The sequence below is a fragment of the Eufriesea mexicana genome, unplaced genomic scaffold (assembly GCF_001483705.2).
Source record: "Eufriesea mexicana isolate 0111107269 unplaced genomic scaffold, ASM148370v2 scaffold1992, whole genome shotgun sequence".
Taxonomy (NCBI): domain Eukaryota; kingdom Metazoa; phylum Arthropoda; class Insecta; order Hymenoptera; family Apidae; genus Eufriesea; species Eufriesea mexicana.
In genome coordinates, this window is record NW_016910066.1 from 354,770 (window position 1) to 378,745 (window position 23,976).

General features: G+C 33.9%; 1 protein-coding gene across 2 annotated transcripts in view; it reads left to right on the forward strand.

Moving 5' to 3' along the window:
• Window positions 1-23,976, forward strand: part of mnd (L-type amino acid transporter minidiscs) — a 91,551-nt gene that overhangs the window by 26,756 nt on the left and 40,819 nt on the right. For both annotated transcript variants that reach the window (XM_017902760.1, XM_017902761.1), the window contains exon 2: window positions 21,066-21,284. In XM_017902760.1, coding sequence (XP_017758249.1) covers window positions 21,066-21,284 — 219 coding nt within the window. The remainder of the gene's footprint in view (window positions 1-21,065; window positions 21,285-23,976) is intronic.

Consider the following 23,976-nt stretch of genomic DNA (forward strand, 5'->3'; position numbering starts at 1 on the left):
GTGGATATTAATTTTTAAATAAAATCTTACGCTCTTTAATGCACAACTTGTCATTTTTAGCAAAAAAAAAGTACTAGACCAATTATATAAGAAAATTATTAGTTTACGAGATATTTAATTGCGGATATTAACGATGAAGGTAATCTCTTTGAACAATTAATCATTTAAATATATTGGTTATTTTCATTGTTCCGTGTAATTCGTAAATTCTTCGATAAGATATATAGAACAGCACCGTAATTGATACTATCCGATTATCCTTTATCATTTGAAAAGATTACCAATATGAATAAGTTGAACATGTTTTTGAAGAAGTATTCCGTTAGAGTCGGCTAAGACACATGTTTGATTTAACACAGACCGTTTCGAGAGAATTTGCTTTTTCTTTATAGTTCTATGTATTTTTCTTGTTCCATTTTCCCTTGTGTGTCATCGCCTCTAATAGCATACGAGGACATCCCGTATCTTTCGATCTCTTTGTCCTACAGTTTGTCTGTCCTGTCCTGCAGTTTAAAAATATACAGACACTAACAAATTTGATAGAAACTGCGAAATATAAATATTGCATGAAATTGAAGGCTTTATTTGGCATAGTTAGAATAATCCGATTTAGGTCAAATATGTACCGTTTTGTTCGATAACTTGTTATCATTTTAAAGGTAATTCCATTTTGCCTCTCTCATAGAAACCCTCGTCCCTATTGGCAGAAAACTGGGACAGTCAATTTTCACGAGCTTCTCTTTAGGCGAATTTTTCACCAGCAAAATCATTCGCCATAGACAGGAGCAGGTGGTAATTACTTGGTGCCAGGTCCGGACTATAAGGTGAATGCATAAGAACCATCCCAACCTGCTCCTGGAGCTTCTGGCGAGTTACTATCGATGTATGTGGCCCGGCATTGTCCCGATGAAACACAATTCCTCACCTATTGGTCAAAACTGGCCGCTTCTGGGCGATTGCTTCCTTCGGACAGTTGAATTGTTGACAGTACAGGTCCGAATTAAGAATTTGGCCGTACGGGAGCAGCTCATAGTAGATAATTCTCTGCTAATCCTACCAAACACACAGCAAAACCTCCCTGACCGTCAATCCTGTCTTGGCCACCGTTTACGCCGGCTTACTGCGATTCGGCTACGGCCGTTTTCGCTCGATGTCGTCGTAAGCGACACATTCTTCATCGCCAATTACCATCCGCTTCAGAAATGGGTCGATTTTGTAGCGATTCAGCAGCGATTCGCAGATGGAATTTCGGTCCATGAGGTTTATTGCGTTAACTCGCGTGGCATCCATACATCGAGCTTCTTTTTGTATTCATCCTTATTCAAATGGTTCCAAACGGTTTTTTTTGCAATGTTTAACTTCTGGGCAATCGAAACAGTGCTTACATGACAGTCGGACTCGACGATTTCCATTATTTTATTAACATTTTCGACAATCGGCCTTCCAGACCGTGGTGCATCTTTGACATCAAAATTACCGGAACGGAATCGACGAAACCAAAATTGCGTATTATTGGCTGTTACAGTGTCAGAACTATAAACACTATCTAAATTTTCATCCGGCTGGCTTGTGTTTTCGCCTTTATCGAAGAAAAACTGTAAAATATGGCCTATTTTCTCTTTGCTGGTGTAGATTTTTGACGCGCGCTTAAACAATACTGAGTCCAGCGATCACAAAACTGTTTCAGAAGTTTTTTTAGTACAGAATTTTATCTTTCAAACGCCATTTAACGTAATCCGATCGTACTTATACAACGCGAGATATAGATCACTAAAGCCATTTAATGCAAAAATGATGGATTTCTTTTTACTACACCTAATATATTGTACCTTGATAACATAAAATTGAAGAATTTAAGTTTTTAAATCCTTTAAATAAATAAATGTTTGCCCATGATATGTAGCACTGAATTACTTTCTGCTCTGTGCAAATAGTTTGTATGACTTTTTTATTTCATTATACGATGACTGATGTACTCTAGAGCACTCCCCACTTTTCCTTAAGCTGATATTAATATTTTAAAACATAACCCAGCGTTTAGACACTTCGGATAATAGTTTAGAAACTGTTCCATCCCGGAGAGCGTGTTTATAACATAATTTTATTCTAAGGCTTACACTTTTGCCAGACCTAACGGTCTATTTTATATTTTATACCGCGACTGCAATTCCGGAGGTTCGATGTGCCTCAACGCCGTTTTAGCGGATTAAGCGTACAAGGGTAAAGCGAAATTTAGGTATTTTACTAGAAACCAGACGCGACAGATAGGACCCACTTGTGACAGACCCAACAAGCGACGGACGGACGACACTTATAAATCACGTCATCGACCATCAGAAATCGGCTCCTTGACAGTTTCCTACTCCTTAGCCAAAGGTCCTTATGTCACACCTTCTGTCCAATTAAAACTCTTTACCTTTCCACCACCAACATCTATTTTACCCAATCAGAACTAAACTAGACAAAGCTCCGGACCGAACACGACGAGACAGGACATACAGCAAAATCGACGAGTCAGTTCGTCTTCGGCACCAATCCTTCAAACATCTAAATTGCACATACAAACGCGTGTTCGAAACGGTACTCCGTTAACGTCCCAATATAACTATTCTACACTTTTCTCTAAATAAACACTCTCTTTGATCACACACATTTTGGATCCTTATTATTTCAACTAGTCACGCAATATTAAATTGGCGCGTGATAAGCGTTCTCGGAAATCGAAGGGATTCGATACCGTAGGACGCTACAGAAACCGTTCTGTTCTTCTTTCGAAGTCAGTTCGATGCACGATGTGTACTAAAAGAAACTACTTAAGCGTAGAAATGCGTTCTGTAGTCCTTGCACTATCCAATAGAAGGATATTCTGTGAGGGAAATTGCGAGGAAAGTAAGTGTAGCTTAATGTTTCGTTGATTACAGTATCAAAAGTTACGGTATAACAGGAATTTGTTGATTGAGAGAAAGACCTGAAAGATCTAGGATAGCTACTGACGCAGAAGATCGACGTATTATAATTATGAGTAAGAGAAACGGAAAAGACACTGCCCCCAAAATAATTGCAGAAATTCATAAAACGAGAAATGGAACAATTTCAATAGCAACAGTGAAAAGACGCGTTGCGGGGGACTGCCTTCGTGGTTGTGTCGCGATGAAGAAATTTGTATTAAAAATCAAAAACAAAAGAAAAAGTTTTCAATGGGTTAAGAACCATAAAACATGGGCATTAGAAGGTCGTGAAATGTGTTATGAACGAATGAATCTAAATTCCAGGTGTTTGGGTTCAAACGTCGAATATTAGTACGCCGCAAGGTGAATGAAATATTAAATGATAACTGTATGATGCCCACTGTCAACCCTGGAGGCCGTTCAGTTACGGTATAGGGTTGTTTCAGCAACGACATGACGGGAGATTTATTGAAAATAAGCGGTATTTTAAAAAAAGAGGTTTATTTAAACATTTTACGAGAGAACTCGATTCTTTCAAAGCACGGAATAATTGGAAATAATTTCACATTTATGCACAACGATGACTTAAAACGCATCTTAAAAATATATGAAATTATTTACGGTAATTAAAAGAAAATTCTGATGCGTAAATAATGGAATGGCCACCCAAATCTCCCGATTTGAATCCTATAAAAAAAGTATGGGATCACTTGAATAAACTGTTGGTAAATGGATAAACTGATAAGAATATTTATTGAACACAATAACAGCACAATATTTATTATAATTAAAACTCGTAAAATAAATTCGCTTCTGAGATTGCGATATAATCTCTCGAGGACTCTATCACACACAACGTCTATTTTTAATGACTGTCATTCACCTACTGATCGTTTTTTCGCGACTCTCAGTCATACTCGTCACACACACATTCTTCCACGCAAACATTCCTTACACTCGTACCACACATTCTATGACAACCACTACCGCATAAACAAGTCCGAAAACGATGTCCAAAATCAGAAAATCATTTATAGGGAGTTTTACAGTTCAAGTGAAACCTAATTGACGGTGAAAAAATGAAAAAACTAACAGCTATCGTAGAATGCCACGACTCGTAAACGCGGTTACAAAAACACCCAGTGAATATATCGATGAGAAGAAGATATAATTGTTTTTTATTATTGTTGGTGAATTATTTCATAAATTATTGGTTAAATGCGTTCCCTAATACTGTACAAACTAACATACATGATATTTAATCGAGTTTATTGAAGATTTCATAATTGTTTTTAAATGATAGTAAGTGGAAAGGTGTTGGAGGACTGTTTAGTCATCTGTAAATATTGACCTACGTGCATAAGAGAAACTCCAGACCGACTAACTTTCCCTTTTTATCCCTTACTCATCCTTATCGCCCTATTGCTCACTCAAGCTCCGACCTTCCCTGCATCATCCTTTCTTAACCTTCGATCTGCGAACAACCCCCTCTTATTTCCTAATTCACATATAAATATTGCCCATCGTCCCAAATGCCCAGTTAGTCTTCCGCCTAGTAGTAAATTGGAGTCACGTTTGCTAAAAGATCTGATCTGGTACATACTCGGCCGCACTATTGTTACACTCGAGTTCGTCTGTTAGTTGTAACAGAAATAAAGATATATTTGGAATACAACAAAGGAAGTGTTCACATACTTTTGAGTGGCAGTATACATGTTGCAGTCCATATTTACTACCTTTTTTAATATTTTCAATTACATTTTACGTAATTGATTTATTAACACGAAAAGTAAAAAATAGTTAATACTTCGTATTAAAAAATTTACTCGTTCCTTTAGATTTCTTCGCTATATTTATTCGCAATACGAGGCTTACCCAAGTTTATTAAGCCGCGCAATACCTATGGAAACGACGTTATAGAACTAATTCGTTCTAATAACATTCTAATTCACGAAAGCTGTGTTTTTTCCTGTTAGAAAAGCTTTTGCGCGAATCTAACATAATTCTGTATTTTTCTTTTGAATTTCATATTTTTCAGCGTTTTTGTTATTCGTTATTTGCGTGAAATTTCCTCTTCATATTATAAACATTTTATATTTATCTATTGCATATCCCATGTTTGAGTTTCTTCCTAATTCAGTTATTTTTAAACTGCCTGTATTTATATTTCATTTACTACGAATATTCGGACATCTTTAAAATATTATATGTACATGTATATATACATATATGTAGTATAGTATCGAATACATTTGTTGGCAGATTTCGATGCCTGATTTTAAAATCTTGTTATTCTTTCGTGCACGTTTAGCGATAGATCGACGTGTTACCGAAAAAGCCCAAAAATTGGAAAATTTTTAATTTACCATTTATTACAGCGACGTAGTGAATGTCTGAAACCGGCTTATAATTTAGGGATTTTACTCGATTATTTCGATAAATGGTAAAATTTACCAATATCGATGTTATATTTAATCAGGAATGTGGTTTCTGAGCGCGTGAAGGAGGATATTTAAGATTATGCGAACCTTGTCAAGAAAAGTAAAAAAGAACACCAAGAAAAGGAATTCCAGTTAAGCTTATTCTACACAATGCATTGTAATGAAATGCAATAAAACGAAATCTGGCTGAAATTTAACCCAAACCAAAACGGATTCTTAATTGGTAAAGCTTCGTTTTAATTTGGATTAAGTTTTATCTTGTCGCGTAGAATAGGGTTTAACTGCAATTCCTTTTTCTAGTGCAACGCGTATACTCGTACTCGCTTAGTAAGCACACTGCCGATCAAACAAAACGGACTTTTACCGATTGCTTTTTTAAATCCTCAAATCCTAAATTTTCACCGAAACGGTTTGATAAGAGCCCTGTATAAAAAGGCATAAGTAACACCGCAAAGATCCAAGGTAGTCGTGTACTTTTATCTATTTTCATTTTGGTTTTACTACTGTTACGTTTGTTCTTACGTTCATCGTTGTTTCTTAGCTTTTTTCTGTTTCAATGCTTATACGTGTGCAGAAAATTCTATATACCTTGATCGATTTTTACATTTGTAATATTTTACATAACTAATGCGCGGTAGAACGCAGAAAACATTTTTGTAATCGATATAGTACACGATCGAATTTCATCGTCGTTCCGATGATACGATCTCGTCTATTACGGCTTTTTATTCTTCTATAGGTATATTCTCGATTTACCTTATCGTGTAACATGTTCGTTTATTTTCCGTGTTATAATAACGATCGTTGTTTTGCGTAACGCAACAGGTTGATCCGTAATTGAATGGATTTTGCGTTTTAGGTTTATCGTATGTCTTTTTCTATATCAGGGACAATGATAGTTCGCGTAATTTTAATATCATCTTATCACTTTACGTACGGGAAAGATGAACAATTGAGATAGTGTCAGACTGAAAAATATAAAAAAGAGAAAATACAGAAAAAATATCCTCGAGAGCCTTGAAAACTCCGTTCAAAGAAAGAAAGAAAGGAAGCAAGATATATACGTCAGTTCTGTGATATTCCACTTCACAAGGGTGAATGTTTTATAAAATGTCACACTCTCAAATACTAAACTGCTAGATATGTTAATAAATAACTTTGTAAAATTTTATCGACAATTGCGTTCATGTAATGAAACTGCAACGTTTTAAAACTAAACGTACATATACATACGTGTATTCGATGCTCTTACGGTATGCTCAAAAACCGAGGAAGACAGAAAAAAAATAACCCGTACGTAAAATATTATGTCGAGCACAAGAAATTACCGTGGATGTGATCTATTTCGAGTGTTTATCAGTCGCGAATTTTTATTTATCAGTGTTTTCAACTTCTTTGATCGTGATACATAGTCTTCTTATCGTGGTCCATCCTTATCATTTGCTTGTTCTATGTTTACTCGCGTAGCTATTTAATCGCGCGATTTATATCATGTAACCATACGTAGGAATATCGATGAGCAAAAGAATAAACGCAATTAAAATATAAAAAGTGACTTATTCTTATTGTCGCTTCGCGAGTGAATTCTCTGAAATTCTGACGGGTTGTAAGGCCGTCTCGCGCTCTCGTAATGTTTCCCGCCAAATTAATATTGGACAACTGTTTCAGTTAGCACGAGCAAAAAGATCTCGGCTGGAGTCAAACGATAGACTGTTTGTACGACAATAGGAAACTGAACTCTTGGTAGTCTCGATTGGTAGGCTCGAACTGTCCTCGTTGAGGATTCGTTTGGAACTGTCCTCCTCGATTTTCCTAAGATCGGTCTTAGGGAAAATCGGGAGCTCGCCAGATATTATCGGCTAATTGGAACAAGGGTGTTCCCTTGGTTCGCAGATCGATCACTTTGAAGGAAAGGAAGATCCTCTGAAAAGAAGACGGTGGTGGAGGAAACCCTCTCCTTGAAGGTGAGGTACGTGAAGTCCAGCCGCGCGCTGGTGACCCCATCGTCCGTTTATGGCTCTCAAGCCTATTGTCAGCCAAGTCTTAAGAGCCGTCGTCCAATTTCGTTAAATTACGGTTTTCAAGGATTCTCGTGTTCCGCGACACGAGAAATCATAATAAAAGCGAAAGTTTTCAAACACGCGGAAGGCATGGATAGGAAAATTCCGACGCCGAATTGTTTGACCCTAAAGACCTGACTATTGGAAGACAGTAACGGTGTCTTCCTTGCTCCACGACGGAACACTTATGACTATGCTCTAAACGCTGACTCTAACAAACTGACTCGCTCGCATCCTAACTTGCTTATTTTACCCTCGCATTCGGTAATGCCATAAATATTTTGCCGATACGATTCTCGCACGCGGTTACTCGTCCTTCCTTATGCGTTCTAGATATCAGCCTGGACGCATGAGCCGAATCAGAAGCCGCTGTTTATCGTTACTCGTTTTCGAGGAATGACTCAAACATTTCTGTTACGCGGTGCATATGGAATATCCCACCTTAGCATACCTAAATGAGCCGTGAGGTCGGTATTTCTAAGGTTTATAACACGATCGTAAAGACAGACTATTTTCGAGTTAGAGTTTAGGAATATTAGGGAGCAATGAAACAAATGTTCTTCTAAATCTCTATTTCGTCCACGCTTAACAGCCGGTGGACGTGTTATAAACCTCGGTAATTTCGAACGGTCATCCCAAAGTTCCTCTGAGGGTAAAAAACCTACCGACGCTTCGGATTTGGAGGAAAACCGTAATCCTTGGGCAAAACCTCACTCCCGCTCAGGTATCGTCCCACCATTACCAAAAGAAGACGCACCAAGGGCGCATGGTAGGGTGGTCACGACACTTAGAATGCCGCTGATTGGAAAATTAACATTTCTCAAAATAACCAATCAGCGGACATCCTCGACATGCCAAGGCGAGGAAGCAGAGATCGACAAAAATTAAATCAGTCACATTCGAGCTTTTAAGTCAGTCAGATTGTAAACTTCGGGCAATCAGATTCGAGCCTTCAAACGGTCAACTTCGAGCCTTCAAACAGTCATAGTCGAGACTTCAAACAGTCAAAATCGATACTCCGAACAGTTAGAATCGCGACTCCGAGGAAAAGAATTGAGACTTCGACGAGTCAAGATGGAATAGATTAACATTCCAGCTACCGGACAAATTTAACAGTTCTAGACCGTGAAACGTTTAGAGCACCCCACGCGTTCCTAAGAAGGAAATAACTTCTACTCGCGACGGGTGGTAACAGTTTCCATGCACTTTACATTCATACCCATACAAAGGATACTGTCATCCAAGCACTGACCTTCTACGCGTATATTTGTCTCATAATCTTTTATATCGTCGGTACTCGGTAATAAAATTTGTATCTCTACTTTTTTTCTGTTTGTGTTTCAATCGAATTCTTTCTTATCTCTGATAATATTTTTCCTAATTCGTCGTTTGTACTTTGTGATTCATTTCGAGGAGCTTTTTTGGTACATCGTGTTGTTCTTTCGATACTTTTTCTTATCGTCTCCATTTTCTTCTCCGATCAGTGTCAGATCATTTTAGTCTCTTTTTTTTCTACTCGATGTACATAGCGTTTCCTTCATATTCCGCATGACTGTTACGGTAACACATAGGTCGGTAAATTCGTGTCTTCGAATATATTTCGATCGTATTTACGATGTTGGATATATTTACTTTTATCTCTTGTCAATTTTTCCAGCGAAATTCCACGTTACATTTTACAGTTGCATATGTAACGAGGTTTTTTTTATTCTTAATTAAATAACCGTTTTTCTGATCAACGAGTTTTTATTCCGTAATGATTTCGCGTAATTACGAATAGTGTTCTAGAAACAGATTATGCAGATCGTATCCATATGATATCGCGATATATTTCTAGTTTTATAGACACGTAATAGCATTACATGTTCTATTAATTTCGCGTGTTCTCGTTATGCGTTGTTTTGTCAATCAGTTTGATAGGTGACGGTTATTCTAATAAAATACGATTATTTTACGATTAAATTTGTATCGAATATTCTATACTACTAAGATTTCGGATATCCCTCTAAATGCTCTGACCTAAGTAGACCATTTTTCCAATGTGTGGGCAACTTGTACCTCTGTCCATTGTCTTCCGGCGGGAGAAAGCCCTTCGTTGGAGTTCTAGGATGGCATCGCCGAGACTCAAGGACAACAGCCACAGATGGGGATGTTTAGACGCCAAGCTGGGGCGTCTGGACCGGAGCTCAGCCGAAGAGGCTACGACGGACTCGTGAAGACAAGGCCACGGAGAGGGGACATGTCCTATAAAACAGCGAGGGATGCGTTTTTGGGGCACTAGCTAAACGGCGTACCGAAGGAATAAAAGAGTTACCAAGGAGCAAAGCGACTAGTTATTAAAATCCCCTACAAAAGTTCTTTTCTTTATTCGCGTTTCCATTGTAATTCATAGATTTTCCTTTAAATTGCTTTTTACGTTACATACGTTGATAGATTATCGTTTTACGAGTACCAGTAGGCACACGTTAACGATATTGTTATTTTTATCTATTGGAATTATGGGTAAAAAGAAATAACTATTTGTATTTTATAATTATCTTTATTCTCTCCTAAGGAAGGTATATCTCAAGTATTCAGACTGTTCGCGTAGAGAGTCAAAGCTAGAGTGAAGAAAAAGGGTATGCGATTGCATCTCTTCCTGGTCCCCTAATTTTATCTAACGTATGAAATAAACACTTGACGCATTCCCGGAATCTCTTCGGTGCATAGTTTAAAAATATATCTATTTCTCCTGAAAGATTAATTTTTGTACATTCAATACGTTAAGACATATCTTATTTTCAACATTATCGTTATCGTTATCGTCATCGTCATCGTTATTCGTCATCGTCATCGTCCTTATCATTGTTACTATAATTATTATCATTGATGTTGTTCATATTGTTAATCGTGTATCAAATCTGTTTTGATACGAACCTCTCTGTGCATATATAGGTTCATTTGACATAGTAAGGAAAAGATTCGTAGACTTAACCTGACATAATGCTACCGAGTAGAATACCAGAAGCAAGCCAGGCTCGAATAACGAAACCGATCGATGCTTCTACCACGTATTTATCAACGCTGGAACTATCCACTTGTAATGGGTATATAAGTATAATATATATAGATAATAATAATTAAAGTGACATAATGAAAATAAAAAAACGTATATAATTACGTTCCTGTCCGAATAAAAATCGAATATTCTCTGTGTCAAATAGAGTTGCATATTTTCGATAATTACAAAAATAAGGAGTTCCAAACGAGTCACTTTGCGATGACTACTTCCCCTTGTTTTTGGTAGTTTTAGCGTTGCAAATAAGAAATTCTCAAGAATTACATACATATATTAGGATATACTATACCAATTTTTATCATTCTTGAATATGTCCCGCTTGACTGTAATTTCCAAGATATTTATTACACTTATTGGATTATGCGTGAAATAATTGCATTAGGCTTATTGTTGATGTCGTTTCTAAATGTCTGTATTGAAACAGAGCGATATATCTTTACCGAACGAAGTTTCTAAAGCAACTTGCCACGTGCCGAAGACTTACTATTAGAGCAGAATTCGTTTGAGCCATTTGAATGATAGATCCTTGTCTTTTTTCCGTATAAGCAGTCGGTTCTCGATCCTCGAACGCAAGTTCTAAGAACCAGCTTTTCTCGTAAGAGAGGTTAATCGTTAGGCCTATAATAAATTGCAAGATATTGGCAAAAAACTTTTGCCACTATTACATCGAATCTTACCTATACGTATTACGCGTGCATCCTTATATTACGACAAAAATTTGGATATAACGTAAAAATTTGTAAACATTGCACGAGGCACTTCGTACGAGGTTCTCTGTTCTCTCGCATTCGCTCTCATTCTCTTACGTAGATCCACTTTGCCTACAATTAGATCTCCGCTGCTCGAGATCTGGGCCTCCGTCGCGACGCGTCGCTTCGAATCTCGGTGCGGAAGGATTTATCCCGAACGTAAGTCCTATACAACAGTTACGCGCAAAGCGACGGCACTCCCGTATTGCAACCATTTAAAGACTCACGATATAAGTCCCAGAGCTGCAAAACGCGACAACCGTTAGTCAAGTCCGAGACTACAGGACCATTTAAGGTTCTTTGAACGAACGATTACTCTACTATGCGTGTACGTATGTTATACAACGCACCAAGTTGAAAATGATTCTTTGCGATTGCGATACTCGCGATACGTATTCGTGTATTCGTTCTCGAAATTTTATAAACTCTTAACCCTTTGGGGTTGAAATCGTATTTAACTTTCTATCCAACTGATTCATAGGCGAGCAATAAACTATAAAATAGAATATATATGTATATAGAAGTTTTAAAATATATTAATCGATACATATGTAACTGTATATCTATCGCTTAAATATTATCGACAGTGGATGTCGATGCAGTAGAGCAGACGGAAATTTGAATATCGCGCGATGACTCTTTAAGCAATGTCCGTTTGTCAGCTTCCATCATAATTTTCGACTTGTTGTTAAAAAATTCGTTTTGAAGTTTATTCCACTCGTCAAATGTCTTTCTTCGCGAAAAATTATATGTTCGTGACGTATGGGCATATGTGCGTGTCGGATAATCGGAATTTTACTATATTTCGAATTGCTACTAATATGCTTCTAAGCTACAATGTATCTGGATATTAACACGTTTCTTTGCCAAATTAAATTGTAGCGCAAAAATATATATCGTATACGTTAAAATTAAAATAGGTTGACCAAAATAAAATATCGAGACCTGCGCGACATAGGACCGTAAAGAGTTAAAAAAGATGGAGAATATAATAAATGAATAATAATAATGAAATAATATGAAATATAACAATAAAATGAAAGAAAAGAGTGTAAGAAAATCATCGGTGTATGTACGAGATGTTAAATCGTCTATGTTTGTCCTTTACCACGAACGTCTTTCGATGAAGAACGTCGCTACATTTTCAGCTTATTCAGGAATTACAATATTTTTCCTTTTGAAATTACTTTATCGCATCGTAAGAAAAATAATAATATTTCGTTTTTATTCATTGAGCTAATTTTCAATGGTTTCTTCAAAATATTTGTGCTAAGAAAGGAAAAGGCTAAATCGACGAAAGAGACATAAAATAGTTTAAAAGCTGTTAAACAAATATGATAATTTCATATTGTTATTTTATCACTTTTCGATATGCGTGTAGTAACCGAATAAATATCTAGTAGCGTAAATGTTATTTGTATTTTTTCAATGAAATAATTCCAAATTTTTCAACGGCAGTACACATTATAACGCACAAGAAGCGAAATTGTGATCCGTGAAGAAAATAACAAAATTGTTATTATTGCATTAGTACCATAATATTGGGTTGGCAACTAAGTGATTGCGAATTTTGTCAATAGATGGCTTTTGCACATTCTTTTGTTTTGTCAACGTGTCAAGGCACCTGACTTATATTATTTTCTTTCTGCTTGAACTTCCGCCTTTAATTTAGTTGAAAAATTGTATCGATTAGTTATTTAGTTTCGTTTTATCCCAACTTAAAAATGGAAGAACGAGTCGCGCATTTCGGACATATTTTATCGTTTTATTTCCGAAAAGGCAAGAACGCATCGCAAATACGCAAGAAGTTATGTGCCATAAATGGAAATGATGCCTTGAAAGCAAGACAGTGTCAAAATTGGTTTGCCAAATTTCAATCTGGTGATTTTTCACTGAAAAATGCGCAAAATAAATGGAAATGATGCCTTGAAAGCAAGACTGTCAAAATTGGTTTGCCAAATTTCAATCTGGTGATTTTTCACTGAAAAATGCGCAACAATCTGGCCGTCCAGGTGAAGTTGATGAGACCCATATCAAGGCTGTTATCGATTCAGATCGTCATAGCACAACACGTGAGATTGCAGAGAAGCTCAATGTATCGCATAGCTTGGCTATGTCAAGAACCTCGATCAGCTTAAGAAAATTCATTTGACGCAATGATTTAGCATCTGCGATTCGCTTCTGAAACGCAACGCAATTGATCGATTTCTGAAACAACTGATAACTGGCGACGAAAAGTGGATAGTTTATAACAACGTTAATCGGATAAGATCGTGCGTGATGCAAGATAAACCAATCCAGACGACACCAAAATCTGAGATTCACTAAAAAAATTTTGTATTTTCCTTCTTATTTAAAATCTGTAATCATTTAGTTGCCAACATAATAGTACGGTAAATGAATAAAACTGCCATAAACGCTTATTTAAGGAGTAATAAATCGGTACAACGTTAGTTATGCCTTTATGGATACATACGCGTAAATAGCAGTCCAACGTTTTTTCGCCTCAAAATAATCGAAAATATTTTTTCTCGTTACAAACAACAAATTTTCAATACAAAAAGATAAAGTTAATCATTTTTACTATCGCTTTTTTACTGGATGCTGCAAAACCTTTCTGTCAAATGAATCTCACGCTAAAGACTGTGTCATCCGTAAAGAGTTAAGAAAATCTATTTGTTTATTGGCAAAAAAGAAATAATTCGTAATGTAACTGTATATATTCGATTAAAAATCTCGTATTCCCAATTTATATTAAATGTAACTTATTCTTATTTACAAAGACACACCCTAAGCAATTAATCTAGAGAATAATTTTGAAATTCTCGTTTTAAAAGGAATTTCCAGTTGAAAATTGAAAAAGTAAAGTATTAAATTAAATTTAACGTTATTTAACGAATTTAAAAAAATGTTCACCGAAGTTACGGTGAATGTTCACGGAGTTCGACTTACGTTCGAGAAACTATTTTCAAACTTAATTGCCATCTTTGTTTTCGTCGATAAATTAAAGTTGAAAAATTGTTTCCTTGCTTTATACGTTGTCATTTTATCCTGCATATTTCATTATTTATTGTTTTAATAAAAGACGACCAAAATTATTTTGTACGTAATTTAATATATGTAGGATCGGGGTGGGTGGATGGGCTAAAGTAATGTTGCTTTACTGCTTCTTAAAATACAATAAGCTTATACTTATATTATCGGCTAGGAAACTAGAGACCCGTTACGGGTACGCTCGACTTTTACTTCTTAGACGCTATCGTGAAGACCGTGAAGGACTAGCTCGCCCGCGCCCTTGCACCCTTATTTAAACCGTTCATCCTCCTCATTCATACCCTGACTTTCTTCTCCAGTCATGCTCCTTTCTCACGCAACCTCGGTGGGTCAGGCACTTCAACCACTCTGCACGCATCCTTAAACTTTCACTCGACTCTACCATAAATAATCCTTGCAGTCGATCCTTGCGCACATAGTCACTCTCATTCTAAGTCCAGATACACTCGACATTTCCCAGAGCCACACTTATTCCATTCCCACATATATATAATAATACGAAAAAATAATCGGAAATCGGTAAAATTTTTTTAGATAGACGCGTAAAGGTCATACATAGGTCAACTTGATCTTTTTTAACCCGTTGCACTCGAGAGGTGAGCCTAAGTTACCGTTTAATCAAATTCCGAAGACCCATGTTAATTAACATATCAAATCTAAAATAACCTAAGATTGCAAGGAATATCGAAATAAAATAATTTTAAGTCTTAATTTATACCCGATTCCTTATTTACCGTTTCAAAAATATCCTCGATGTTACAGCAGAAAGTCTTTGAATTGCTATTTCTCTGTAACGAAAATAATCACCGAGTGCAAAGGGTTAATAGAACCACAGCCAAACATCGATTATTCGCACCTCGAAAGAAGAACTAAAATCTCCGAATTATTGTACAAAGGTTTCGATTTATCGAGATTTTTTATTTAAAAGTGGCTTTCAGAAGCCGAAAATTTTATATACAGAAGTTTCGTAGACATACATCTTATTTTATATTTAATCTTATTCGTGACGATGTATGCGCATCTCTGAAACGTAAGCGGATGAAACAAAGTATGTGTCGTAGACACAATGACGTTTGGAATTTGACTTATAAAGAGACAAAATTCGAGTCGAAGTATGCTATATTTCGATGTAAAGAAGTTTCCGAGTTAAAAAACTTCCACTGTATATATTTTTTAACGTATTAATCGATACTATTCGTCGATCTTTGCGTAAAAATATTGAGCCACTTATGATAAAAAATTATTACTTCGGAAGATATTTTAATTTTAATATCAGGTAATAATATGGATATTTAGATTAGAGGAGGTAGTTTTGAATAGCAACTGTAAGGTGGTACTAATGCCGCAACCTGATATTAACGTTAAAATATCTTTTAAATAATTCATTTTTCGTTATAAGTTGCTCAGTATTTTTATGTAGAAAATAACGAGTTGCATCGATTAGTAACGTTGAAAGAAGGTAAAGTAGATTTTCCTAGCGATATGTTCTTCACGCTAAGATCGTTGAATTTTACCCGAAACATTATTTAGCCATTATCGTCGTCAGTTTCAAAGATATTCTACTTCTTATTCCTTACAAAATTGTTTAGGTGTTATTGTTAATTGATTGAAAATTCGAGAGATACGTTAGTCCTTGAATTCAAGGTGAATAACTGGCATAATTTTTGAAGGATGCTCTAATTTTTTATTATTATCTTTTTCGTATTGGCTATCCCGTATCCTCGTGTAAACCGGTTTGTCCATTATTTTTACTTTCTCGAACTGTACCAAGCAATATATAATTATAGAATCGTATAGATTTATTCGAAATATCGTTTTCTCTACGATTCGTCGATAATCTTTTCAAACATCGCTGTCGATGGTACTTTATAATCCAATTTCGCTTGTATTCCGATGAAAGATCGTTTATCTACGACAGTGTTTCTCAGTATGTTTTGGCTTATGGCCTTTCTTCCCTATTCTTTTCGTATCGTCATAAAATTTGAACTGCCTATCGTTTTATTTCTCGATCATTCCAATTTATCTATTAATTCGTTAATTCGTTAATTAAGCAAAATAAACGTGGTACGCTCGTAAAGCTTACGTGTCCCAAATCCTTTCACATTTCGCTGAGAGGCTAAATGGCCGCCATTGAAGAACCCTGGCCTACAATAAAGCTCGATCTTTGCCAACAGTTTTCTACAAACGAACGTTAGAGTATCCTAATATTTACATATGCTTCTTCAAACGCTATACTTTGAAACAGGTCTTGCTGTTTTATTCCAACGAGCTACTCTTCCTTTAAAATTATTTTTGTCGATTTAAAGCAGAGATATATTATTTTTAAAAAATAATAAAAGGAAACATTTCGTACGTAAAGCGATATTTAATATAAAATTTAATTAAATAAATTGTTTCGCGTTGCAACTTTATTCTGATGAATTTATTCTTTATTTCCATGCCATCAGACAAAATTTGAAACGTATAAATATTTCATGTGAAATTTGATTAACGATATAATTAAGTATAGCATATTTAATAGTTTTGCGCATTTCAAGCGTGTTTAAACATCTTTAAATGTCCTAAATTTTAAATATTCTAAAATTCAAGTCTAATTTTTTCGCAAACCAGTTGTACCGTATATTTTATAAGTTCGATAAAAATCATAGGATATTTTCCTTGCTTACTTATTCCATCGTTGCGGATAAAAAAATTGCGTAAGACAGCGGAAAGTATTCATATTTATATGCGAAAAGAAAGTTGCAATTACATATCAAAGTTTAAGCTATACATAATGCATAAAATTGTTTCGGAATATGTTTCGTTCCCATACCATTTGCGTGTTATTTTCCATTTCTAATTCTCATTAATTCCATTTCTCGAAATGGATTGAAGCGTAACTTTTAAATACTCGAAACTCGGATTCGAAGTTTCACGAGATTTCAAAATTCAAATCTGAAACTTTTTAACGCTCGATCTATATTTTTTTATCGCTATCTATCGCTGATCTGCTTCTATCGTTAAAAATAAAAATCGATCGTCGAGTATTCGCCAAGCATCTCATATCGAATATTTGAGATAAAGAACATTCTCTCTCTGCCCCTTGCAAACGATTCTTTACTCGACTTTGATTTTATATTTTATATTTTCTCTGTTCCAATTTTCTGAGAATTTTCAAAATTCGCAATTTTCCTGAATTTCGGAGAATTTCGATTAATTTCAAGATTTCGCGATTCACATTTATTTTACATAAAAAATTATTCAAACGTTTTTACAACGTAAGTTATTTTTTAATCTAAAATGTACTCCTCGAAAAACATAAAAATGTTTTTATGTTTCGAAATAATATTTGTTTCCATATATTTAATACGATGATAAACAATTATTTGCACGAAAGTAAAATTTTTGATCTCTGATTAAAATTTCATATTAACGTCAGAATTATCGACTCGTAATAAATACATAAGTATAATATACAGAGTTAATAGTAATTAAAGTGGTATAATGAAAATGAATAGGTATACGTAACCACGTTTCTATCCGAACGAAAATCAACGTTAACGTTATCAAAAAATGTAACTTGTTTCCGATAATTGCAAAAATCCGTAATATTGCAAAATTTTAATAACCTAGAATGTAATACTTTATTTGAAAAATAAAATGTTAAAATGGTAATAGTAAATACGAAGTTTATCAACGCTTCATCGAACACAGAAGTGGTATTGCTCGAGTGGTATTTGTTTGAGTAACACCGATGCAAAAGTCTATCGAGTTTAGTTGACGAAATTGTTATGGTTCGTTTCCTACTGCCTTGAAATAAATTCATCCCAGGGATCCTTTTTCTGTCGTCCTATTATAGCTATTATATCGAAATATACTCGTTTCTTATGCATCGATTAACGAAACGGAACAATGTAATCCTTGTATTTTCGAAATCGAAGGATACTCTAAATGTTGTCGCAGTTTTTGCATGCTACGTAATCGTTGGCATTCGTGACACAAAAAAATTCGCGAAAATTATAAATAGTTCCATAGAATCGTATAATATTTTATAACAAAATTATCACGAAAGCGTTAGCATTCAAATATAACGACTGCTTTCGGATTTTCGTTTTCGTAGTTGTCTAAATTATGCAACTGTTTTTCGCAAAATTAATATTGATTTTTATTCGGGTAAAAATACAATTACGTAAATTTAATGTTTATTCCAAGTAATATTTATTTGTATTATAACATTTTAATTTTTATTTTTAAATTTATATTTATATCGCAACTCGATAATTCTAGCATTATGTACTTACTCGTATTGTTGCATTGTGTACTGCACCCTCCGGGTCTCTGACCGTGTGTGAAAATGAAATTATCTTTAACGCTAGAATTATCGACCTTTAACGTGTATCTAAATGTTGTATACATAAATAATAATAACGATAAAAATAATTAAATGTATATAATTACATTTTTACCTCGATAAAAGTCAATATTAATTCTGTCAAATTTAGTTCTACATTTATAGCTTAACAAAAATCTGATACAATAAAAAAATCTGATATCGATCATTTTGACCGATCGAAGAATCCCAGTGTTAAAATCTATAAAAATTTGTATTTTCTATTTGAAAAAATTGCTTTAAAGATATCGATTCCTATATCGATAAAAATCAATTAATTTTGCCAAAAACAGTTCTATATTTTTTTATTTTTGATTGACTGGGAGTTCTGATATCGAGATGCATTTTTACCATATTAAAATTTATATTCCGTATTTCAAGATATCGATATAAAGAAGCTCGTTATTCGGTGTTTATTTTTATTCGTTAATATCGTAATTGAGATTATTAAATTGCTTTTATATAAAACCTAAAGGAGTAGTTGAAACTTCTGAATGATTGAAAAATCATAAACATGACCACTGTAGACGTATTCTATACTCTATACGTTGAAGCAGAAGGTGACCGTTCCAGGCACGTCTTGTTCACAGAGACAGCTGCATGTTATTAGAGTATAGAAATAGCTATAACTAAGAAATCGAGTTAATTCAGAGATAAATATTTATGTAAATTTTACTCGTTGTGTCTGAGTCTTGCAGTCATTATCGAAGAAGTAATCTCGTGTTACAAAGCATTCTATAGACGATATCTTATGTTCTCCACGTTCCGTTAAACCTGGAAATTTTCCGAGAAATCAACGCACAAATCTAATCTGTATATTTAGACTTATAAAAATATATTATTTCATGCATATATATGATGTACACATACATGTATATAAATATTTATTACACGCGTATTCGCACGAATTCTTTAGTTTCGCGTTATAAATGACAAATTCAAATATCTTAATTTATGATAAAATATATTAATTTATTTTCCTTTAAAAATAAAAGTGAAAGACATTCTTTTCAGTTTTAATTCAGATTTATCGACAAAACGAAATAATAATGAATAACGTGTAAGGAAAACACGTTAAAAATATGAATGATTCGAAGAAAACAAGTGTTAATTGAAAACGATGGAATATCTCGGAAGGAATTGAACCTATTGCAGAAAAAGTTTTGTCGAAAGTTATTTGACTCGAAGCAGGACATCGTATGGTGTGCATTATTTTTTGGTATCTCGAATGCTAGTTATCGAGACGGAAATTTCAAAGACAAATTTTTTTATTCGCCTTTGTGCTTCATAGATTGTCACGTAACGTTGCTTTATATTTACGATATTATCTGCGAAATTGATCTTTAAAAGGATATTACTGTAAATAGAGAAAGCGAAGATCTACAATGACGAAACAAGTCGTCGAATAGGCGTCAACTGACGATCTCGCGTTTGTCTGATTTCTTAAGAATAATAATTACTTCCATTTAACTAGTCTCTTATGTCATTTGAATTCTTAATCATTTGAATTGTATATAATTTCGTTTAAAAAAGCCAATTTCGCTTTGAAATTTCCTCCATCACGTAAGGGTGACTACAAAAGATAATATGCACCACACGATATTTCCCTTCAAACAATTATCGTAAGACCGTTATTTCGATAAATTCAATCCCTTACGAAATATTCCATTGTTCCAATTCAAGGAAACACCTTTTGCGTGTGTCGTGTATATTATGTATACGTATAAAATATAAATAATAAAATAAAACACGAAGTTCGATGTAAACTAATTTCAATTAAACAAAGTATGTACAGTACATGACAAAATAATAGCACGCCTTGTAGCTTTTAGTGTTTCTTGAAACTAATGCGATGTATAGATACGTTACATATGTACTCGTACAATGTATGCTTAATAATACAGAGAAATATTAACTACAACTTACACATATTTTCAATAAATTTGATTTTATGTGAAAAATGATAACGCAGGCGTCAAAAACCAGATCAACTAGATTTTGTTTTTTGAGAATGAAAAGACTCGTATATTTTTATGTACCGAATCCGAATTTCGCAACAAACACTGCTGATAGTCTTAGATTTATGAAATAGGTAAATAAAAATGATCGATTTTTGCTATTTTTACGGAAATATTCCAAAGGTAGTAACTTATTTCAATATCTTTATCAACGACTTTGAATGGTAGTAACCTTTCCCTATAAATTTGATTTGTAATCCAACGATTTTTTTTTCCGTGATATATCTCTTTTAGGTTACCCGAGAAGGACTGAAAATCACAGAGTGTGCTATCATTTATTCGCCTACTGTATAAATGTATTCTCTTGTTAACTGCATTTTTCTTTCTTTCTTTTCTTTTCATCTTTTCAAAAATATATAAATTTTCAGGTACGATGATTCCGAAGTCCGGTGGCGATTATGCGTATATTAGCGACGCTTTTGGACCCCTTCCCGCGTTTTTGTACCTCTGGGTCGCATTATTCATCCTGGTCCCAACTGGAAACGCGATTACGGCCCTAACGTTCGCACAATACATCTTGCAACCAGTTTGGCACGGTTGTATTCCTCCGTATGCAGCGGTGCGACTACTCGCTGCAGTTATCACATGTAAGAACACCATTAAAAATAATTAATATCTCGTCGATTTCCTTCATTTTTATACGCAACGTTCGATAGCGATATTAAATTTTAAGTATATTAACGTTAACTTTATTTATTTAAAATATCGTATCCGAGATTCGGCACTATGCTAAATTGCCAACGTTATTAACTAATTGACATTTAAAATATTTTTATTTTCAGATTCGATTATATCGATATTTTAATATTTATGAGACAAATAAACTATCTATTGTAAGATAGAATTAAATAAAATCGCGTGTAAATTATTAATTTTATTAGGTGTCATAAGTTACTCATACTTTCAAGTTGGTTGGTATGTTTTTTCTTCCGCCTTTTCTCTAATTTAAAAATGATAGAATCGTAGTACAAATGCAGAACTAAACAATGAGTTTCGGTATATGTTTTAACGTATTAGTAGTTATATATTTATTCGTTAAATATCAGATCGATTAGAAAATGTTATATATCGTTCAAAATATACATTGTCATTTATCTTTTACAAATTCTTTTCTAACGGCAAATATTTGCGATATCAATTTTTAATAGAACAAACAACTTTTAGATATGATTAACGATCGAAATGATCTGCTTTCTAAATCTGTTTCGCTCTAATAAGTATAAAATTACATGATAATAACAAAATTAATTAGACGCGCCGATAAATGGAAATCATAGTTTGTAATTATCTGTAGAATTTATACTAATCTTCGATTATGATCGTCGCTGCCAAAATCTTATTTTTTATCGTACATGTGTTAACAGCAAATATTTTGTCTTTTTTTATATGTTTAAAATAAGTAATTTTTTTATTTTTTATACATTTTTTCTGCTTACGAATAGTGCATTTCTTATAAAATCGAATAATTTTTAAGGAAAAATTAATAAATCGAATTCTAATAATTATTAACTGATCTTGATATCAAGTACTCGATATCGTAGCTTTAATTAATTATTACGCGTTGAATCAGGATTAACTGTCTTTACAATCGAATTTTCAGAAGACCAACTATCTTCGTTATCTTTCAGATTTGCATCTAAAATAAACATATACTGATTGTATACCGTATAATATATATTCTATTTGTACGTATATTACACCCGATATCGCAATCGATCTCATTTTTGAATTTATTTACTCGCGTTATTGACAAATTATTATTTAAATATCGCTAAAAACAGATAAGGTATATTAATAAGTATGTCTAAAAAAATTCGATAAATTTAAAGCTATTTATATTTTAGCGACCGAAATCGACACACGTTTTCTCTTTTTTTCTTCGAAACTTATTCCACTTGTAGAAAACCGACACAGTGACAAAAATTTATTTAATCACAAAAATATTCAGGTATTCGCGTTCCAAGGCTTACCAACTGGTAAATAAATGAAATGTACCCGTTAAACTTAAATTTCCAAAATAATACTCTACTCTACCTAACATAAGACACAATTTTTGAAAATATGTAAGTGAGATAATAATTACGAAATCACACGATAAATATAGGATTTGTAGATCGTTGCATGTGAATTTATTGTCTGTGACTATAAAAATCTTCGAACGTATTAACGAAACTTATATCTTCGCGAAAAATAAAATATTAATTTTCTTCCATTTTCTACAGAGAAATAGGTGAAATTAAATTTTCCTAAAAAAGGAAAAAGAAATTTCTCGTGTCAACGTTTAACCTTTTACACTCGAAGATTTTTTCGCCATAAAGATATAACAATTCGAAATTTTTCTTATACTTTTCTAAGCTCGATAATAGCATTTATGTCAAAATAAAAAAAGAAAATCGCGTATATTTCATTTCTGTTAGAATCAACGATGTGGTGGTACAAGCTTTAACTTCTATTCTGGACATCTGGAAATACTCGCATAGGTTTTCTCTTAGGCTAGAGTCGTTGGTTATAGAGGGCCTTTCTCGGGTCAGTCAGTCTAGTCCCAGAACCGAGGCCCAACAGTAATGCCACATCGGTTTAGTAATAAGTTACGCACATATATATATATTTTATACTATCACTACACACCTGATTTCACGAACGTACTTTCATGAATAAAGAGAATGAAAAATATATAAAGCGTTCTTGCTATAAATTTTAATATTCATACGTAGTAATGAATGTATACACGTAATTTCATACGTAGTTACTTCTAATCTAGTTATTGCCTCATTTTCGTTACTTAACTTTCTAAGTATTAGACAAACGGTGACTGAGACTCATCGCTCTAGTGCAAAGGGTTAAAAATGATATAAAAATAAATTTATCTTCTTTTTAACATCATATGTATTATTTTTTTTATTTACTAATTTTGTTATACGAGTCATAAAAATATCGACTTATCGGTTTAAATGATGTACTTTAGAACGATCAGTTGGTAAAACTACGATAAAGTGAAAATGATTGAAACAGACATTTTTGAAAGGTACGAGTGCCGATATACGCAATCTCTAGTTACTAAAGGAATTTATGGTGTTGCGTTATAATAACGTATTTGCCATATCTGAAGAGTGATCGTTACTCAAGAATAGTTGAACAAAGTCATAGAAAGAAATTGTAGAATAATCCCAAAATCATATTTAAAGATAAAGATGGTTTAATCTCTATTTATTTAGGAAACGTTTACATCCCAAACGTCGAATTATATATTTTTTGATTTTAAAATATATCATGTAGAAA